At 47.4% G+C, this 16,637-nt stretch overlaps 2 protein-coding genes across 2 annotated transcripts; one reads left to right on the plus strand and one right to left on the minus strand.

Moving 5' to 3' along the window:
- Positions 1-6,906: 6,906 nt before the first annotated feature.
- Positions 6,907-7,383, minus strand: LOC127303856 (uncharacterized). The gene has a single exon (XM_051334564.1). The coding sequence runs from the start codon at positions 7,381-7,383 to the stop codon at positions 6,907-6,909; it is 477 nt and encodes a 158-aa protein (XP_051190524.1).
- A 6,435-nt stretch (positions 7,384-13,818) lies between these two features.
- LOC127301048 (F-box/FBD/LRR-repeat protein At1g13570) lies at positions 13,819-16,389 on the plus strand. Its single transcript, XM_051331254.2, has 3 exons — positions 13,819-14,764; positions 15,585-15,734; positions 15,837-16,389. The coding sequence occupies exons 1-3, from the start codon at positions 13,844-13,846 to the stop codon at positions 16,194-16,196; spliced, it is 1,431 nt and encodes a 476-aa protein (XP_051187214.1). The 5' UTR covers positions 13,819-13,843; the 3' UTR covers positions 16,197-16,389.
- The last annotated feature ends 248 nt before the right edge of the window (positions 16,390-16,637 follow it).

Here is a 16,637-nt window from a genome sequence, read left to right on the forward strand (position 1 = left end):
AACACTGACTCTGTTACATAAGATCATCACAGCCTCCTACTTTACAATGAGGTAAAACTGCAAATAACTCCAGAAGAACGACTCGTAGTCTAGTCTTATCACGAACTCTATTTGTAGAGTATTTAACTAGCTATAGAGGCTAAGCATAGATTCTAGCTAAATAGGGGCTAGGTTTAGGAAGAAAGTTCCTTTCTATTGCTAATCTAGGTTTTCTCCTTGTTGGATGTGGTATCCGACTCCTCTGACAGGGTCCTGTCTCTTGAAGTAGTTGTTGACTCCTCAGCCTTCGAGTTGCACTGTAGATCCTCCTTCGATGCCTCCATATCTAAGCAGGGGATTTAAGAGTGGGATGAGTACGAGCGTACTCAACAAGTTCATTATAGGAAAGAGGTGTTTAATGCACTAGCTACGGCATCAGACCAGAAAGTCTAATACCAATGCAAGTTTTCATAACCATTTCTTCAAAAGGTTGCTTTTATTCAGAAGAACTATGTCCGTCAGCCTTCACCGGTTTACTAGAACTTCATGGAGCTCCTTTCCGGCCGCGTTCGCAGTTCCATATCCCGGAACAGGGAGTGACAGGTCACGGTTCTTTACACTCTGCAGAGGTGTGTTGCTTTACCCATAAGAGATCTTAACCTTGATGCCAACCAAGCTGCAGGCTTGTCCACACTTCCTATGGTGTGAGGCCCGGTATAAGGTCATAGCCAATCATATTCCTCCGCTACCTCATACACCCACCCTTTGTTGCAAACCCCGACCCTGGGTCCTCGCCGGTCCCATTATTCCCGTAATTTCAGGGTGGACCCCGGCCACGACGACAGTCTGGGATCGAACCAAACTCCTTCGCAGGTAGCTGCAACCCATCATAGACCACATTACCGTGGGGACTTAGAATGGGTTCCCCACCCACAAGTTGTTCCGCAAGCCGCAACCGCTACGGTATGCACAGCATAACCGTGGGGACTTAGAATGGGTTCCCCACCCACAAGTTGCTCCGCAAGATACAACTGCTACTGTAAGCGCATCCGTTGATGTACAAGAGGTGGAAATACAATTGACTATTCCATCCCACTCCAGATCTTATGGTTAACACGGTTATTACGGCACAAGAATCACTGGCGACATTTGTTGTTTAATCCTAGATGGATATAAACCCTTGCAATGGAACCTCCACCATATCAACACAATCCATGGTTCCATTGCCAACCACATAGTCATATTCATAGTTATGAAAATAGTGGTTTTGATTTTTATGCAATAGTGATAACCATAGTATTTTGCAAGTAATTTGATAGAAATACTCAAATGACATGAGCAAGTGATGAACTTGCCTTTCTTGACTGCAAGATTATGCAGGCAAGGCCTTCGTTACGCAATAACTCCAAATTCTGAAATAGCATCATCGTCTGGTAAGGACGATGTTTAAAAGATTGACAAGGATGCAATAATGCATAAGAATGATATGCAATCGCTCTAAGCGTGACCTAACCCCAATGATTTAGGATCAGTGAGTTGTAATGATTGGTTTAGGGTGTGTTGCACTTTTAGAGTGATTCACATACAAGGTTCTTATTCAAGTGTGATTACTTGGTACTATAAACAGGTAGATAATAAAGCATAATAATTAGTTGAGCACACAAAGAATGATAATTGGCATAATATTAACAAGTAAAGAACAGTGGTCAGTTTAGTACTATATGGCATGGTTAATGATTAATTATCATATACTTTAAAAGAATAACTTTTGAAGAACATGTTCTTAAATAAAGAACAAGTATGATAATTAAGTTGATGGGGTTCTATGGTTGACTATGGTTTCATTTAGTTTCTGGAGTAAGTATTTGATGGATCACAACCTAGTTGGATTCATCAGCTACTAGCCTTGTATTGTTGAATTAAGCCTAAATATTTTAATTACCAATAGTTGCTATCAAGGTGGCATATCTTGTTGGTGATAGTTGGCTAGGGTTTATAGGTTCTTATAAGCAGGGTTGGTGATGATTCCTTATTTTCTTCAAAAGAATAACTTTTGAAGAACACACTTCTTAAATAATAAGAAGTATTACAATTAAGGTTGAGGTTGTCTTGTATTAGCCATTGGATTCACTAAGTAAGGGATGGTGGTTTCCTAAATAGGATGTTAATAATTATCTCACACTAATAGGGTTTAGTGTGTATGGGATATGATGTCAATATTAGCATGGTTGCTATTGGAGTTCATCACAATGGTGTGATGCTATATAGGTATGAGTAAGGTTGATGGTTTTGACAGTAGAGGCTAGGTTTTAAACTTGGTTGATCCTACTGGATCAACTAGGTTTATGCATACATGTAATACTAAATTGCTAGTGATAGGGTTCTACATTTTATGTGGACATAGGTATGTCTTTTAGTTGCTAATGGTAGCTCTGTGATTTGAATCAAAGTACCATGATCACCTGTTCTAACCTTGGGTTTAGGTTAGAAGCAAATTAGGGTTCACATGTAATAATGGAACTAGGGTTCCTAGTAGAGTTAGGGTTTTAGGGTTCCACATGAAATTATGAGGTTATCACTTTGTTCCTAATGGAGCTAGGGTTTCCTAATTACCCTATAATTATTGGATTAATAACTTCATTAATAAAGTTGAAGTTATTAATAAATTTGGAATAATAATCTTGGATTTGACATTTTATTATTTTTAATGGATTAATAATTAAGGTAATTATTAATTAGGGTTTAAATCTCTCTAATAATGATTTAACAAAATAACAAATAGAGAAAATTAGTCTTAATGTTTTCTTTATTTATTTACTGGTTTTTATTTACTTTTGGAAATTTTTACTAATTATTGAATTTTACTTGAACTTAAAATTAAAAGAAAAGGGTTAAACAATGAGTATTAAATGATTAAATTTTTATTAAAAATAAAAATTTCATTTTATATTTTTATTGGATAGTATTTACTTTTATAAGAATTTTGATGTCTTATTCTTATTTTTCTGAGTTAATATGATTTTTCTATAAATTTTTAAAGTTGCAGTAATTATTGAATTTCAAAAATAAAACGAAATGACTAACCCTACCCGGTCAGTGCACCCACACAGTCAATGACTGGTGGGGCTAGACCACGCCACCTGCCACATAAGCCTTGACCGAGTCAAACTCGGTGACTAGGCAGAGGAGCTCCTGGCCGATGGCCAGTCGAGGACGACGCCGGCGATACGGCGTTCCCGCGCCCGCGTGGAGGCTCAGGTTGGATGCGCGGCGCCATAGCGAACCTAAAGGTGGCGGCGCCCCCATCTATTGGTCACCGGAGGCATCCCGGCGAGCATGAGAAACGGCGGCGGCCACGGTTCCACGACGCGGCGATGCTACGGCGGGTTATCAAGCAAGGCAAGCATGCCATTCGGTAGAGGAGCTCACCGCGGTTCCGACGGGCGTGTCGGCGAGGCTGGCGGTGGTCTACATCGACGGCGAGCGTCGGGGTCTGATGGTGACCGGCGGGGAAATGATGACCCGATTCGTCGGGTGTAGGGCTTCCCGGCAAGCACGCGTTGACGAGGGGGTTGCTGGGAACGAGGCGAAGCTCCAGAGCTTCACGGCGATGCTCGAGGTGGCCCTAATCGGCGGCGATGAAGATGGCCGGGCGAGCTAGGGTTTCGAAATTGGGGAGAAATGGGCAGAGAAGAGGAAACTGGAGGGCTCCCGCGCGCTTTATAGCTTCTAGGCCGTGCGCTGGCGGTCAATATCGTCGGCGACGACCACGGGACGTGGCCTTCACAGTGCCGTGGCGCTCTCCTGGATGTCGACGGTGGCGAAGACGAAGGTGGCGACCTCGTCTTCAGTCTTATCCACCGAAGGGGTATTTGGGCTGGGTTTGTGATGGTCTGGGCCGAGTGTTGGGCTGCTGCTGGGCTCTGGTGTTGGGCTCGGCAGCTGGGCTGCTGCGGCCAGGTAAGCTCTTTTCCCTCTCTTTCTTTTATCTATTTTCCTTTTTCTGTTTTATAATTCTGTTTAGAATTCAAATTTGAATTCTTTTCTATTTTGCAGGTCTTATTTATTTGAAACATATACGGATTAGTTCAAGAGACTGCAAGGTCTTGAGTGGTGTATTTGCAAATTTAATGTGGCACCATAACATTGGTTTAATTATTATTATTGGTATTTGAATTTCAATACCCCTATGGACATGAATTTGAATATTATCTTTGGGAATATTCAAATTGTTTTCCAAGTTGGTAGTTTTCTTACTTAGTAATATTTCTTGTTTTATTTGGTATTGCTTTGCAAGAAATAAGTTGCCAAGTAAGGTTTGTTTATGGAGTTTTATTAAGTAAGTGACTAAATGGCATGATTTCATGTGCTAAAAATATCTCTAAGGACTTGATCTCTCATTTGAGATTGTTGGTCACTTGCACATGAATTTATGTGAGCACTTGCTTGTTAAGGTCTTGTGAGGTTTATCTTAATTTCTATTTCAAGTTTAATACTTGTACTATTATTTTAATAACACCTCGAAATACTTAGAGTAGGTATTACTCTCATCAGGGTTTGGTTTTGATTCTAATGATAAGTGGTTGATTACCACTTATGGGTTTGAATTATTAAATATAGCACAAGGTTAATCTTTGGTTCATAATTGAAACCAAAGATATAGTTTGTGAGCAATTTCTAAGGTTCTAATGAGATTCACCTAATGGCAATTGGTTTGAATCTCATCTATGGCCTGGTTTGTTTTATGATCACCATAGTGATACATAAACTAGGGTTGAGGTTTAATTCAAGGTGGTGAGATGAGATGACACCATATTGCATGTGCTAGGGTTAATCTCCCCTAACCAAGATAATATGGCTACTTTCTTACTTGCTTCTGTGCTCATTTAATTACTAAGGATTTGAGAATTGGTTTTATCTTCTACCAATTACCTACAATTATTATCCTTAATTTATCATTAAATTAACTACATTGGTTATAGTTCTTTTTATAGTTATCTTTGGTCTTATGGATGAATGGTTTCTCACCATATTAAGTATGGAGTTTTACTCTAAGGTTTTCTTAGGTTCTTTAATTTATGAGACATAGATATGGTAGGATTCTACTTATGATTACCAAGTGATTCACAAGTAAAAGATAAGATATAAACCTAGGGTTGCTTACTAGTTATCTTCCTATAATTTCATGTGGGAATGAAATCTACTTATTCTAGTAGGGTTTAACTTATCCTCACATACATCAAATTCTTAGGGTTTATGATCATTCACCAATTGATAATGATCAAGGTTTGGCTTCCTAAAGTATCTCTTATGAAATGAGTTTCTCACTTCTATGATCAAGCATTGTCTTGATCCACTAGGGTATAGTACTTCTATTTCACTTTCTAGAATGGAACTTCTATGGTTGCCTCTAAAGTTTATATCCCAGGAGAATGCCTGAGATATTATGTTAGGGTTCTACTCAACAATGATGATATGATCATCTGGTCATAAGAATAGTTCTCTCTCTCAAATCCAGGTGTTGCCTCATCTATTTTTAGTGTAACTCCATAGCTTGAGTTCTCTCATATAGGAATGGTTTATTCTAGGGTTTATGGTGTACTCCTAATATTTATTTAGGTTGCTGAGCTAAAGATTCAATTGTCTAACTTAGTTGGATTAGTCCAACCCTTATTTCACTAATTCATGGATATAGTTTTATTCCACTTGGTATTTGGTTATCTCACCACTCCAAGATGAAATGGTTTACAACCCAATACTTTAGTTCAAAGATTGTCCTCTATTCATTTATAGGTAAAGCTATAATTGATATGAATGGGCTCTCTCACTTGGGAAGGACTTGAATAATATTCTAAGGTTTCTCTTTAAGATGATGATTTGAATACTTGGATGCATATCCAAGGTTTAGCTCAAGGTTTGTTGCTTCTCTAATAATTATTGTAGAACTCTCATCTCTCTTGGTTTGATGTATACTAATAGGAATAGAGAAGAATATATACTTCTAAAGTTGATCTCCTTATCTTGTTTCCCAGATTGAAATAGAATGAATACCATGAGGTTCAGGGTAGGATCAAGGATTAGTTTAAGACATGGAGAAGATAAGTGAAGAATAGTTTCTCCAATTATTGTTACTTGATTTCCAATTGAATAGAGGTTCATATGCTATGTCAAGGTTTACCATACTATGATCTGTTTTGAGATCAAGCAATTGATCATTTAGTAAAGTGTTGTTGTGTTGATTATTAGTTCCATTTGATCTAACCCTTTAGATCAAATCATCTCTACCCAAAACAAGGTTTGAACAAAGTCACATTGAAGTTTGTAGCGCTTGACTTGATGAGCTACTTCAATTCCACCAAGGTCAAGTGAAACTTCAGTTACTGTGACTGTTTTACTTTAAAGCGCGAAAATTCCCCAGATTTTCTATGCATGAATGCAATGCACACATCTGATTCCTCTATTTTTGTAACCCCATTACCTGGGATATTACAATCATGTTGGCGTCGGTGGCGTCGCAGGTTCCTGATATCTTGCTGGCGACCAGGTCGGAGTCGCCGAAGCAGCGGAGGTGCGATGGGCCCATCTCCTTGGCGATTTGCATGCCGTGGAGGAGTGTCTCGTATTTGGCCACATTGTTGGTGCACGGCTCGAATTAAAGCTGCAGGACGTACTTCATGGTGTCTCCCTTTGGGGATATGAGGACAATGCCCGCTCCGACACCTTCCAGGTTCTTGGAGCCATTGAAGTAGAGGGTCCAGTGTTTGATGTCCGCCAGGGAGGCTGGTTGCCGATGTTCCTCCCAGTCAATGAAGAAATCTGCCAGCACCTGGGATCTGATCGGATGGCGAGGCTTAGGTGATGTTGTGGACACCGAGCTCGACTACCCATTTGGCGACTCGCCCAGTCACGTCCCGATTGAGGATGATATCAGACAGCGGGGTCGAAGCGACGACCTTGATGAGGTGCTCGTGGAAGTACGGGCCAGCCGCTGCTGGGCCTGAACACGGAGTAGACCAGCTTCTGGTAGTGTGGGTACCGTTGCTTCGACTTAGTGAGTACTTGACTGATGTAATACACCAGACGTTGTACGAGTTGCTCCTTGCCTTCTTCCTTACGCTCGACAACCATGACCGCGTTCATGGCGCGATTTGACGCGGCGATGTAGAGGAGCATGGGCTCCTTTGGAAATGGAGCGGCGAGGATGGGATCATTTTGGAGGGCCCCTTTAAGGGCTTCGAGGGTGATTTGTGCTTCAGCCGTCCACTCGAAGGAATCAGACTTCTTCAAGAGGTGATAGAGAGGCATGACCTTGTCGCCGAGTTGGGAGATAAAGCGACTAAGCGCTGCGACCCGGTCAACGAGCTTCTGCGTGTCGAGGAGGCATGCGGGCCTGTTGATGCACATGACGGCTGAAATCTTCTCCGGATTTGGCTCAACCCCACGCTTGGAGATGACGTAGCCGAGTAGCTATCCTGTTGGTACACCGAAGGCGCACTTCGGCGGGTTGAGCTTGATCTTGTAGCGCCGGAGATTGGCGAAGGTCTCGGTGAGGTCGGCGACTAAGTCGTCCTGCCGAGCCGACTTGACCACGACATCGTCGATGTACACGTGAACGTTGCGCCCGATTTGACTCTCAAGGCAGCTGTTCATGCATTGCTGGTATGTGGCTCCGGTGTTTGTGAGGCCGAAAGTCATGGCAGTGTAGCAGTACGCACCGAGTGACGTGATGAACGCCGTCTTTTCCTGGTCTTCAACGGCCATCTTGATTTGGTTGTACCCAGAGTATGCGTCGAGGAAACATAGCGACTCCGATGATCTGATCGATCCGCGGGAGGACGAATGTGTCCTTCGGGCAGGCCCGATTGAGGCTAGTGTAGTTGATACACATTTGCCACGTCTTGTTCCTTTTCAGCACGAGGACCGGGTTTGCCATCCACTTGGGGTGCTTGATTTCCATGACAAATCCGGCGGCGAGTAGCCGGTTCACCTCTTCGGCGATTGCACGCCGTCGCTCTTCACCTACGGTTCACATCGTTTGTTTGACGAGACACGCAGTGGGATCTACGTGGAGTTTGTGCTCACCAAGTTCTATTGGGACACCTGGCATATCAGAAGGTTTCCATGCAAAGATATCTCGATTCTCACGGAGGAACTTGATGAGCTCGCTTTCCTATTGGGCGGACAGGCCCGTCCAATGATAACCTGCCTACTCGAGTCGCCATCTACTAAGTCAACGCGACATGTATCAGTCGTGCGCTGAAAGGTCGGCGAGGATGAGTGGAGCCCGATCGGCTTCTCAAGGCTGGCGGGGTCGTTGTTCTTCGTCGGGTACTTGGTGAGCTCAGCGGTGTTGTTGCGCTCGGAGGCGATGACGGCGTCTACGAGCTTGGCGCTGCTATCCTCACACTCAAGGGCCATCTCGGGGTCGCCGCGGACGGTGATGATGCCGCATGGCCCCGGCATCTTCATCATATTGTAGGCGTAGTGCGGCACGGCCATGAACTGGGCGAACGATTGGCGGCCTAGAATGCAGTGGTACGAGCTGCGGAACTTCATCACGTCGAAGGAGATCTGCTCGATGCGGTAGTTCGCCGGCATGCCGAATGTGACTGGCAGCGTTGCCTTGCCGATTGGAAAGGCCTTCCTGCCAGGGACGATGCCGTGGAAGGTGACACTTGTCGCCTTGAGGCACGAGTCGGGTAGCTGGAGGCGCTGGTACGTGTCGTAGTACATGATGTTGATGGAGCTTCCCTGGAGAGTTAGTAGTCAGCGATGTTGGGCTTGACGATCAGGGCGACTCACCCTGGGTACTCGATGCACGGAGCATGGTCATCACGGCTCTAGGTGATGCTCTGCTCAGACCAGTTGAGCCAGCGTGGAACGTCCGCGACGATTGCGTTGACAGCCACCACGCGAGCGAGGACCTTCTTGTCACGGCGGTCGCCGGTCCCGGTGAAGGTGTGGAGGGACCCGACACTGCGAACGAAGCCATCTTCCTTGGGCTTGTCCTGGTCCCTGTGGCGGTCCTTGTTCTGGTCACCACCGCCGTTCTCCTTGGAGCGGCGGGCTTTCTCAATCTGCTTATGGGTGAAGCAGCTCCCGGTGGTGTGCGTAGAGGGCTTGCCCTCTTTGCTGTGGTAGATGCACAGAGCATCGAGCAGGTTGTGCGGGTCGAAGCGCTAGCCTGGCGGGCAATCCTCCCGTGGGCCACGGTTGTCGCGGTGCGAGTACTTTGGGTCACACTGCCTATAGTTGGTGTTTGCGACGAACTTTGAGTGGGCGCCACTGTCGTTGCGCCTCTTGCTGTTGCTGGGGCGAGAGCCGAATATATAGTCGTCACGGTGACCGTCGGCGATTGCGACGCTGTCCGAACTCATCGTTTGAGTCGACCGTGGGGTCCTCATCGGTGTAGCGCTGAGCGGTGTCGAACAGCTCGGCCATAGAGATGTTATCCCTGCTGATGCGTTTGAGCTTGGACACGAGAGGCTCGTAGCGGCAGGTTCGTCGAAAGAAGTAGATCGTTGTGTCGGTGCTGATCCCCCTGGAGGTCGTCCACATGTCCTGCCAACACTGCACCCATCAGTGAGTCGACTCACGAGGTCCTTGGATGCAGCGGTCCAGGTCCTCGATGGTGGTGGCGCGGGTGTATGCGCTGGAGAAGTGTTGGATGAAGGCAGCAGCAGCCTCCTCCCATGAGTCGATGATGTTCGGGGGAGGGTGTTGAACCACTGGTGATTCGCCCCGTCCATCATGAGGAGAAGGTAGCGGTCGGCGAGTAGGTCGGAGTAGCCGAGGATGCCCATCGCCATGATGTAGGAGTCGATCCAGACCATCGGATCGTTGGTGGTGTCGTATTTCTCGATGTCGCGGGGTCCCTTGAACCCAAGGGGATACGGCTCGCCCCTGATCATCGGGCCGAAGCAGGCATGGCCAACGCGAGTGAACGCGCTCTGGCGCAGCTGCTCGTGCCTGAAGTTGGCGTCAAGGCGATTGCGTTCGCGCCACGCATGGTCGTTCATGATGTGTGTGCGCACGTCGATTGGCTGCCCGTTGGCGGCGACCATCGCGTGAGGTGGGCGCTGCTCGATTGGGTTGTTGGTCTAGTGAGCGGCGCGCGGCTCCAGGTGGGCAGTTGTTGACGTTGGCGACTGCGCGGTTCGCCGCGGTGGATGAAGCTGCGCGGCTTGCCGACGACCAGGAGTAGAGCCGCCCATGGGAATCCTGGGCCGCGTACTGCTTCTCGAGGACCTGGGCTGCGAGGGCCTTGGCTTGCTGGATGTAGAGGGTGTGTCGTTGCCTATTCGACGGTACCTCAGAGGAGGGATCCTCACGAGGGGGGGAGAAGTAGGGGCCATCGGGCGGAGACTCCTCGGAACGATGGTACGCGATTTACCGAGCTTCGGAAAACCTACACGATGACAGGGCCTACTGCTGTTTGTCTGGAACTATCTGGGCGCTTTCGCGTTGTTACAATGAGTTGTGGTTGTGCCTCTAGGGCTCCCGGGATCCGGCTTATAAAGGCGCCAGGATCTAGGGTTTACACGGAGAGTCCTAGCCGGAATACAAGTCACCTAACTACGGTATACTATCTTGCTGTGCACGTCAAAGATCCACCTTCCCTTATACGTCGTACCGGATCCGACTACCCTTGATGGGCCAGGCCGGATCCGACTTCCAGGGTCGATCGGTGGATCCGGCTCCTTGTTCCTGGGCTGGACTTCATCCATCTTGATCTACAGCAACTAGGCCGCCCGATGGGCCATACGCCACCATCGCCGTCTATGGGCCACCCGGGCTTGCCGGATCTAGGCACTGTTGATGGTACACCCATGAAGTATACCCACAACAGGGTGCCTTCGCCGGTGTCGTCGAGGTTGGCGAGGGCGACTTGCGCGGCGACAACATTATCTGCCGGTGAAGAATGGAGAGGAAGGCCATTGGCGTTGACCTCGGCAGGGGGGTTAGCCCGACCCTGTGGTGGTGGAGGTGGTGGTGGCGGTGGTGGTCCAATAGCCGCTCGGTCGGCGGCCGCCCGGCTCAACTCCGGGGCGCCGTTGTTCCTAACTCGAGCTTCCCCCGGATCATCGAAGTTGAGGCGAGCGATGGGGAGGCCTTGCTCGCGGGCGCGCTCGATGCGCTGGCGAGTGCGGCGCTGGTGGTGGAGTGACAGCGCTCTCGCCGACTCCTGCTCGACGCTGAACTTCTTTCGCTCGATGAGCTCCTTCTTCCTTTGCGGCTCGAGGGCCACCCGGTGTGCCTCGATGTCATCCGCGGTCGCCGTCGTGGGGAGCGGAATGGTGAAGGGGTCATTCGACGGTGCATCGCCGGTTGCCATGAAGATGGTGGTGTGGCGCTGGTACGGCGGCGGCTACGGAGTGGGCTTCCGAGTCGCTATCGAAGAGGGGGAGGATGGAGATGTCCTCGTAGTCGCCCGGGTAGGAGACCCGGGCGATGGAGTCCGCGACTGACGCCGCGATGATGGATCTGGTGAATGATGCCATAGCCACCGAATTGACGTCGTCCTCTAGGGCTGACTCATCGTCGGCGTAAGATTTGCTAGAGAGCGGGAGAGTGGCGGTGATGAGCTGGCCGGAGCATACGGGTCATGCAGTTGCTGATGCCGACGAGGCCGATGAGGAGGTTGATCGTGTCAACCGGCACCATCTAGGCGTGGGTGATTGGCGTTGTTGTCGGGTGGTAAGTGCTCGTCTGGATGTGGAAGAAGCCACCCGTGGCGATCATCCTGCCGGAAGAGACCGGCGGGCGGATAGGTGAGTAGGGCCTCACCGCAGATCTGAGGCCAGATGCCCCACACCCCACGGTGGGCACCAATGTCGTGGATATGACCACAGCAGGTGCTACAGGGTGCAGCACTTTGTTGATGCGGCGCAAGGTGCCATAGCGATCTGCGGATCGAGGTGCACATGACACATGGTTTTACCTAGGTTCAGCCCCTCCGGAGAGTAAAATGTCTACGTCCTGCTAGATCTATTACTCAGTGGAGTTTTACAATGGGGTGGCTCAATCGGCCGGAGGACCGAGAGCTATGGAGGTGAGGAGATTGAGTGCGGATCCATTCTAAGGTTTAGCTTGGGGGTTTATATAGGCACCCCGATCTAGGGTTACATGGAGATAAGATCGTATCTTAACGATCGCTATAAGGTCGAGATCCTTTATCCCATGCCCAAGTTATCTACAGCTTCAGTTGCCTGGGCCTCCGGGCCAGTCGCCACCTTCCAGGGTTTAAGCCCAGTCGCTCAGGGTTTTAGGTCCAATCGCCCTTGCCGACTGGACCCCTTCTTGGGCCTTCTCTCCTGTGGCGAGTGAGACCAATGGTGGACCCCATTAGGTGTATCCCCATCATAGGTGAAAATGGTGATGTCGGTGGAGATGTTGCGGTGATGATGAAGATGACGCCCAATCCTGCAAGGATCTTCGTAGTCTCGAGGATCGATGCCCCCGTGCTTGTTCCCCCTCTAAATCCCTTCCGGAGGTGAGGTTTCTACGAATTCTGGTGTCTCTGGATCTGTGATATGTGGTCCATCTTCACTGGGCAAAACTATTTGAAGGGGCGAAGCCACTGACAAGCCATACGTGCATCGATATGGGTGGGCTCTGCCCGTAACGATGCTCGTTAAACTCCATGGAGCTTATCCACGGGAGGCTCTTCCACCCAGGTGCATGAATAATTATTTTTGGAGGCTCCTACAGTTTTTAATTTGCATATTTCCATAGAAAAGGGCGTGCTAAGTCTCCTTTCCTCATGGGTCCTCCGAATCTGGGATCCAAGTGAAACAAGCACAAAAAGTGCACGCAAGCGCGGTAACATACTAAAAGCCTATCGCTACTAGTGCAAAAACATAAGGTAAAATATGCTGCAAATTGGACTCATCAGACACCATCAAAAACCTAGCCCGCCACATGAGGGTTAGCACCACCGCACCCCGCAACTCCAATCGCCACCACTCTTTGATGACCCACCCTTTTTCCTGCACCCGAGATATCAGTGAAACCTACCTCCTATCATGATTGGTAAAACACACACGGGAGGATGGGGGACTTATTGTGCTCCGCATAGGGAGCATTGACGTTGAAGGCAGGGAGGCTACCATCGACGACAAGGATCTTCTTATGTGTCGACTCTAACCAGAGCATGCGATGAGGGAGAAAAAAAGCACAAATAAGAGCTAGAGGAAATGAAAATACATGTACTAGTTTTAGTGGGAGAGATTCCCGAATTTGAAAATTGTTTTCTTGAAGACGGCAACGTGTGGGACCCTTGGAAAACGTATGTCATAATTGCCTAACTCAACCGCTTCACTCATCTATGTGTACCCCATCCGTTCATCCAACGTCAGACGCTCCCCGTGACCTCACGTTCCTCTATCTCCACACCGCTTTGACCACACGTCAGACGCTCCCCATGACCTCACGTTGCCAGTGCGGTTGCTTAGATGCGCACTCTTCTATCTCGATGAAACAGCACAAGTGAAGACAAGTCACATGACATATTTTAAATAACCATAAAAATGTCACTTGTACAGACTTAAATCGTTAGATTTATTTTAACCGTTTTCTTAGAGTTACCATGTTGAATTATGACTTGGGTGGAGGAGGGAGAATAAAAAAAAGTGCCTTATCCATTGTATCATAAGCTTTTCCTTAGCAATGTAATTTTCTACTAAATATGATTAATTTTAATTAATTGCTACTAAGCTGTACATGCCTAAAGAGATAGGTGGATAACTTTCTTCTTTTTTTAGATAGATAACTGTTTACTTCTTGAGGGTTAGATAAGATTGCCCCATAAGACGGAGCTCAGACGAGGCCCAAGTTTCCCAACAGTATTAATTGTCCGCTCAGAATGGCACCGTCCCCCTTCCACCCGAGCCGCAAATCCGCAACGGAGAAAATGGCAAGCGCGAGCTCCTCCTCCAGGATTCGCCGCCGGCAGACGCAGGCGCAGGCGGAGGAGGCACAAGGAGCCGGGCAGGACCTCCTGATGTCGCTACCACCGGAGATGCTCGACAACATCCTCCGTAGACTCCCCTTCGACAAGTTGGTCCGCACCTGCTGCCTGAACCCTGCCTGGCATCGCCGCTGGGAGTCCATCCCCAACCTCGACATCTGGTTCAGCGCGGGGTCCAACGCCGTCCCCGACGCCCGCGTACTGTGGCGGTGCGCCGCCCCCGTCCGCAGCTTCACGGCCCGCGTCCGCATGCCTCACTTCTACCGCGCCGCCCGCTGGCTCCAAGCCCTGGCGCGCAAGCGTGTCGAGAAGCTGGTCCTCAAGTTCGACAACCCCTGGTTTTCCCGCTCGGCCGGCGTCCTGGGCCCCGCCCTTTTCGCCTGCCGTGAGCTCACCCACCTCGAGCTCTGTGGCTACTGCCACTTGCCGCGCGCCCCCCATGGCTTCGGAGGCTTCCCCAACCTCGTCACCCTGCTCCTCAGCCATGTGGCCTTCCCTTTCAGTGGCGGCGCGGCGCAGCTCGAACACCTCATCTCCACCGCGGTGGACCTCACTGAGCTCTCCTTGAACGACGTCAAGACCAGCCACTTCGACGACGCTGCTCCCGCGCAAAGATGTGCCATCCGGGCGCCCAAACTGCGCGTGCTCAAGCTGATCATGTTCTTCGACAACGGATGCCGGCTTTCAGAGGAGTTTCCGTTGCTGGAGGAGGCTATCATCTCCATTGATGACCTATTCTGGACCCCGGACTACATCAACACTTTCCGACGGATCCGTAATGCCAAAAGACTTCTGATCGAGACCGACTCAATTCAGGTATACCTACATGCCTCATAATTCGAAATTCGATGGAACTGGGAGTTGAATTCTGCTTTTCAGTTACTAGCTTACTTTGCAGTGTGCACTTGTTTACGCTTCTGCTTCTATATAATGTTAGTTTTTTTCTCACCTCTTTGGCTGGAGCATACATATAAAAATATCGAACTTGTCTGTTCCCAGTTTGCCTAGTTGTTTCTACGGCTCTGTATAGTTTGTAACTGGTTCCTGGTGTTTGGTGGTGTTTTTTCTCTTTTCCTTTTGCTGTTTTAATCTTGTAAAGGGAAACTCGGATCCCTCCCAGTACTTTGTAGTGGTGCTTTTTTTTATATTAAAAAGCATGGCTTTAAAATCCTTCTCTCTAAAAACTTCTTCAGTGAGAAGCACCATTTTGCCAAAACCTGATAGAAGAGACAAGCTACTGCCTTACAGTTCAGCAACATCTTGACAATTTGTTTTGAAGTCTCTTACTGTGTACCATTAGTCCAATGTCAGGACTCCATTAGCCTTAGTCCTTGGGAGAATGTTTTATTGACACCATTGTAGGAAACGTTGCACTTTGTTCTAAGAATTGATAGTATCTTATAGAAAGGCAGATGTACCTTAATCATGCAGTTTTTGTATTGTGATTTCATTCATGAAATCTACTCTAGATTAAAATATAGGATGGCAAATAAACATTCTAACAAAATCATCCTTAGCTTCTCAGCTTCAACTATTAAGTATACACAACTAATTAGAGTTGCTGATCAAGTGATCATCTGTCCCACTGTAACGTCCGGTCCATATGTCAGTCTAACTATGTTCTTATGTTTTCCAGATTAATGAAAATCCGCTGCAAGGGATTTCATGGAAGTTTCAAAACTTGAGGGTAGGACACCTGAGTGCAAACTTTGGCAAACTCCCTAGCATTATGTCGATATTTTCTTTACTGAGATCTGCCCCTCACATTGAAGAACTCCATATTGAGGTAATGTTAGATGCACCCCTTGAGCTTGTATGTCTCAATTAACTGATAACCATTAATCACGTGATCAATTGGACTGCAACTTTTTTTTACTTCCTTATGTAGGTAGAAATAACTAAAAGGGCTGATGAAAATGATGAAGACTTTGCAAATGGAGAGATAGATGAACCTGAATCTGACGATGCCATTGATGAAGACATTATAAAGGCAGAGATAAGTGACGACTTGTTTGCTAATCTCAAACACGTCTCACTGGATGGTATCAAGTGCTTACCAAATGACATATGGTTTATGAAGTTTGTGCTATCCAAAACAAGATTGCTTGAATCATTTATTGTCACTTTCGGCTATCGACAAATAAGCAAGTCTTATCTAGATGCATGTACAGAGTTAGCAATGTGCCAAAAGGCGTCGCCCCAAGCTAAGCTCATGGTCAGGCTTAGAGACGAACCAGACTCAATCTGAAGGTCTCTTAAGTACTTTAAAACTAGTTGCCGCCTTTTTAAAACATTGGATGAATAAAAGATGTAGTTGTTGTTTGTTGTTGTCCAAACAGCTCGTTTTTCTTTTGAGGTGTAATTGAATATTCAGACGTATGGATGAACCAATATGTGGATTTCGGGAAGTACCTAATAGAGAAATGGTTGTTTTTGTTTCAGGTTTATGTCCACACAATGATTTGGCACAGTTTTACTGTAGCATCTATTCCCTGATGGTACAGTGATTAACTGACTTCTGCTAATGCCTTACCAGCAAAATTCTGCTTTATTTTCCTTATTTTATAAGCGCAGCTGTGCTAACTAATGGTCCATTGTGTTAGTTATTTCTGGATTTTACAAAGAAAACACGATATAAGTTATTATCGTGTCTCTTTATAGAAAGAAAGTTCACCGTAGTTTCTGAAGT

This window comes from Lolium perenne, chromosome 7 (genome assembly GCF_019359855.2).
Source record: "Lolium perenne isolate Kyuss_39 chromosome 7, Kyuss_2.0, whole genome shotgun sequence".
NCBI classification, from domain to species: Eukaryota; Viridiplantae; Streptophyta; class Magnoliopsida; order Poales; family Poaceae; genus Lolium; species Lolium perenne.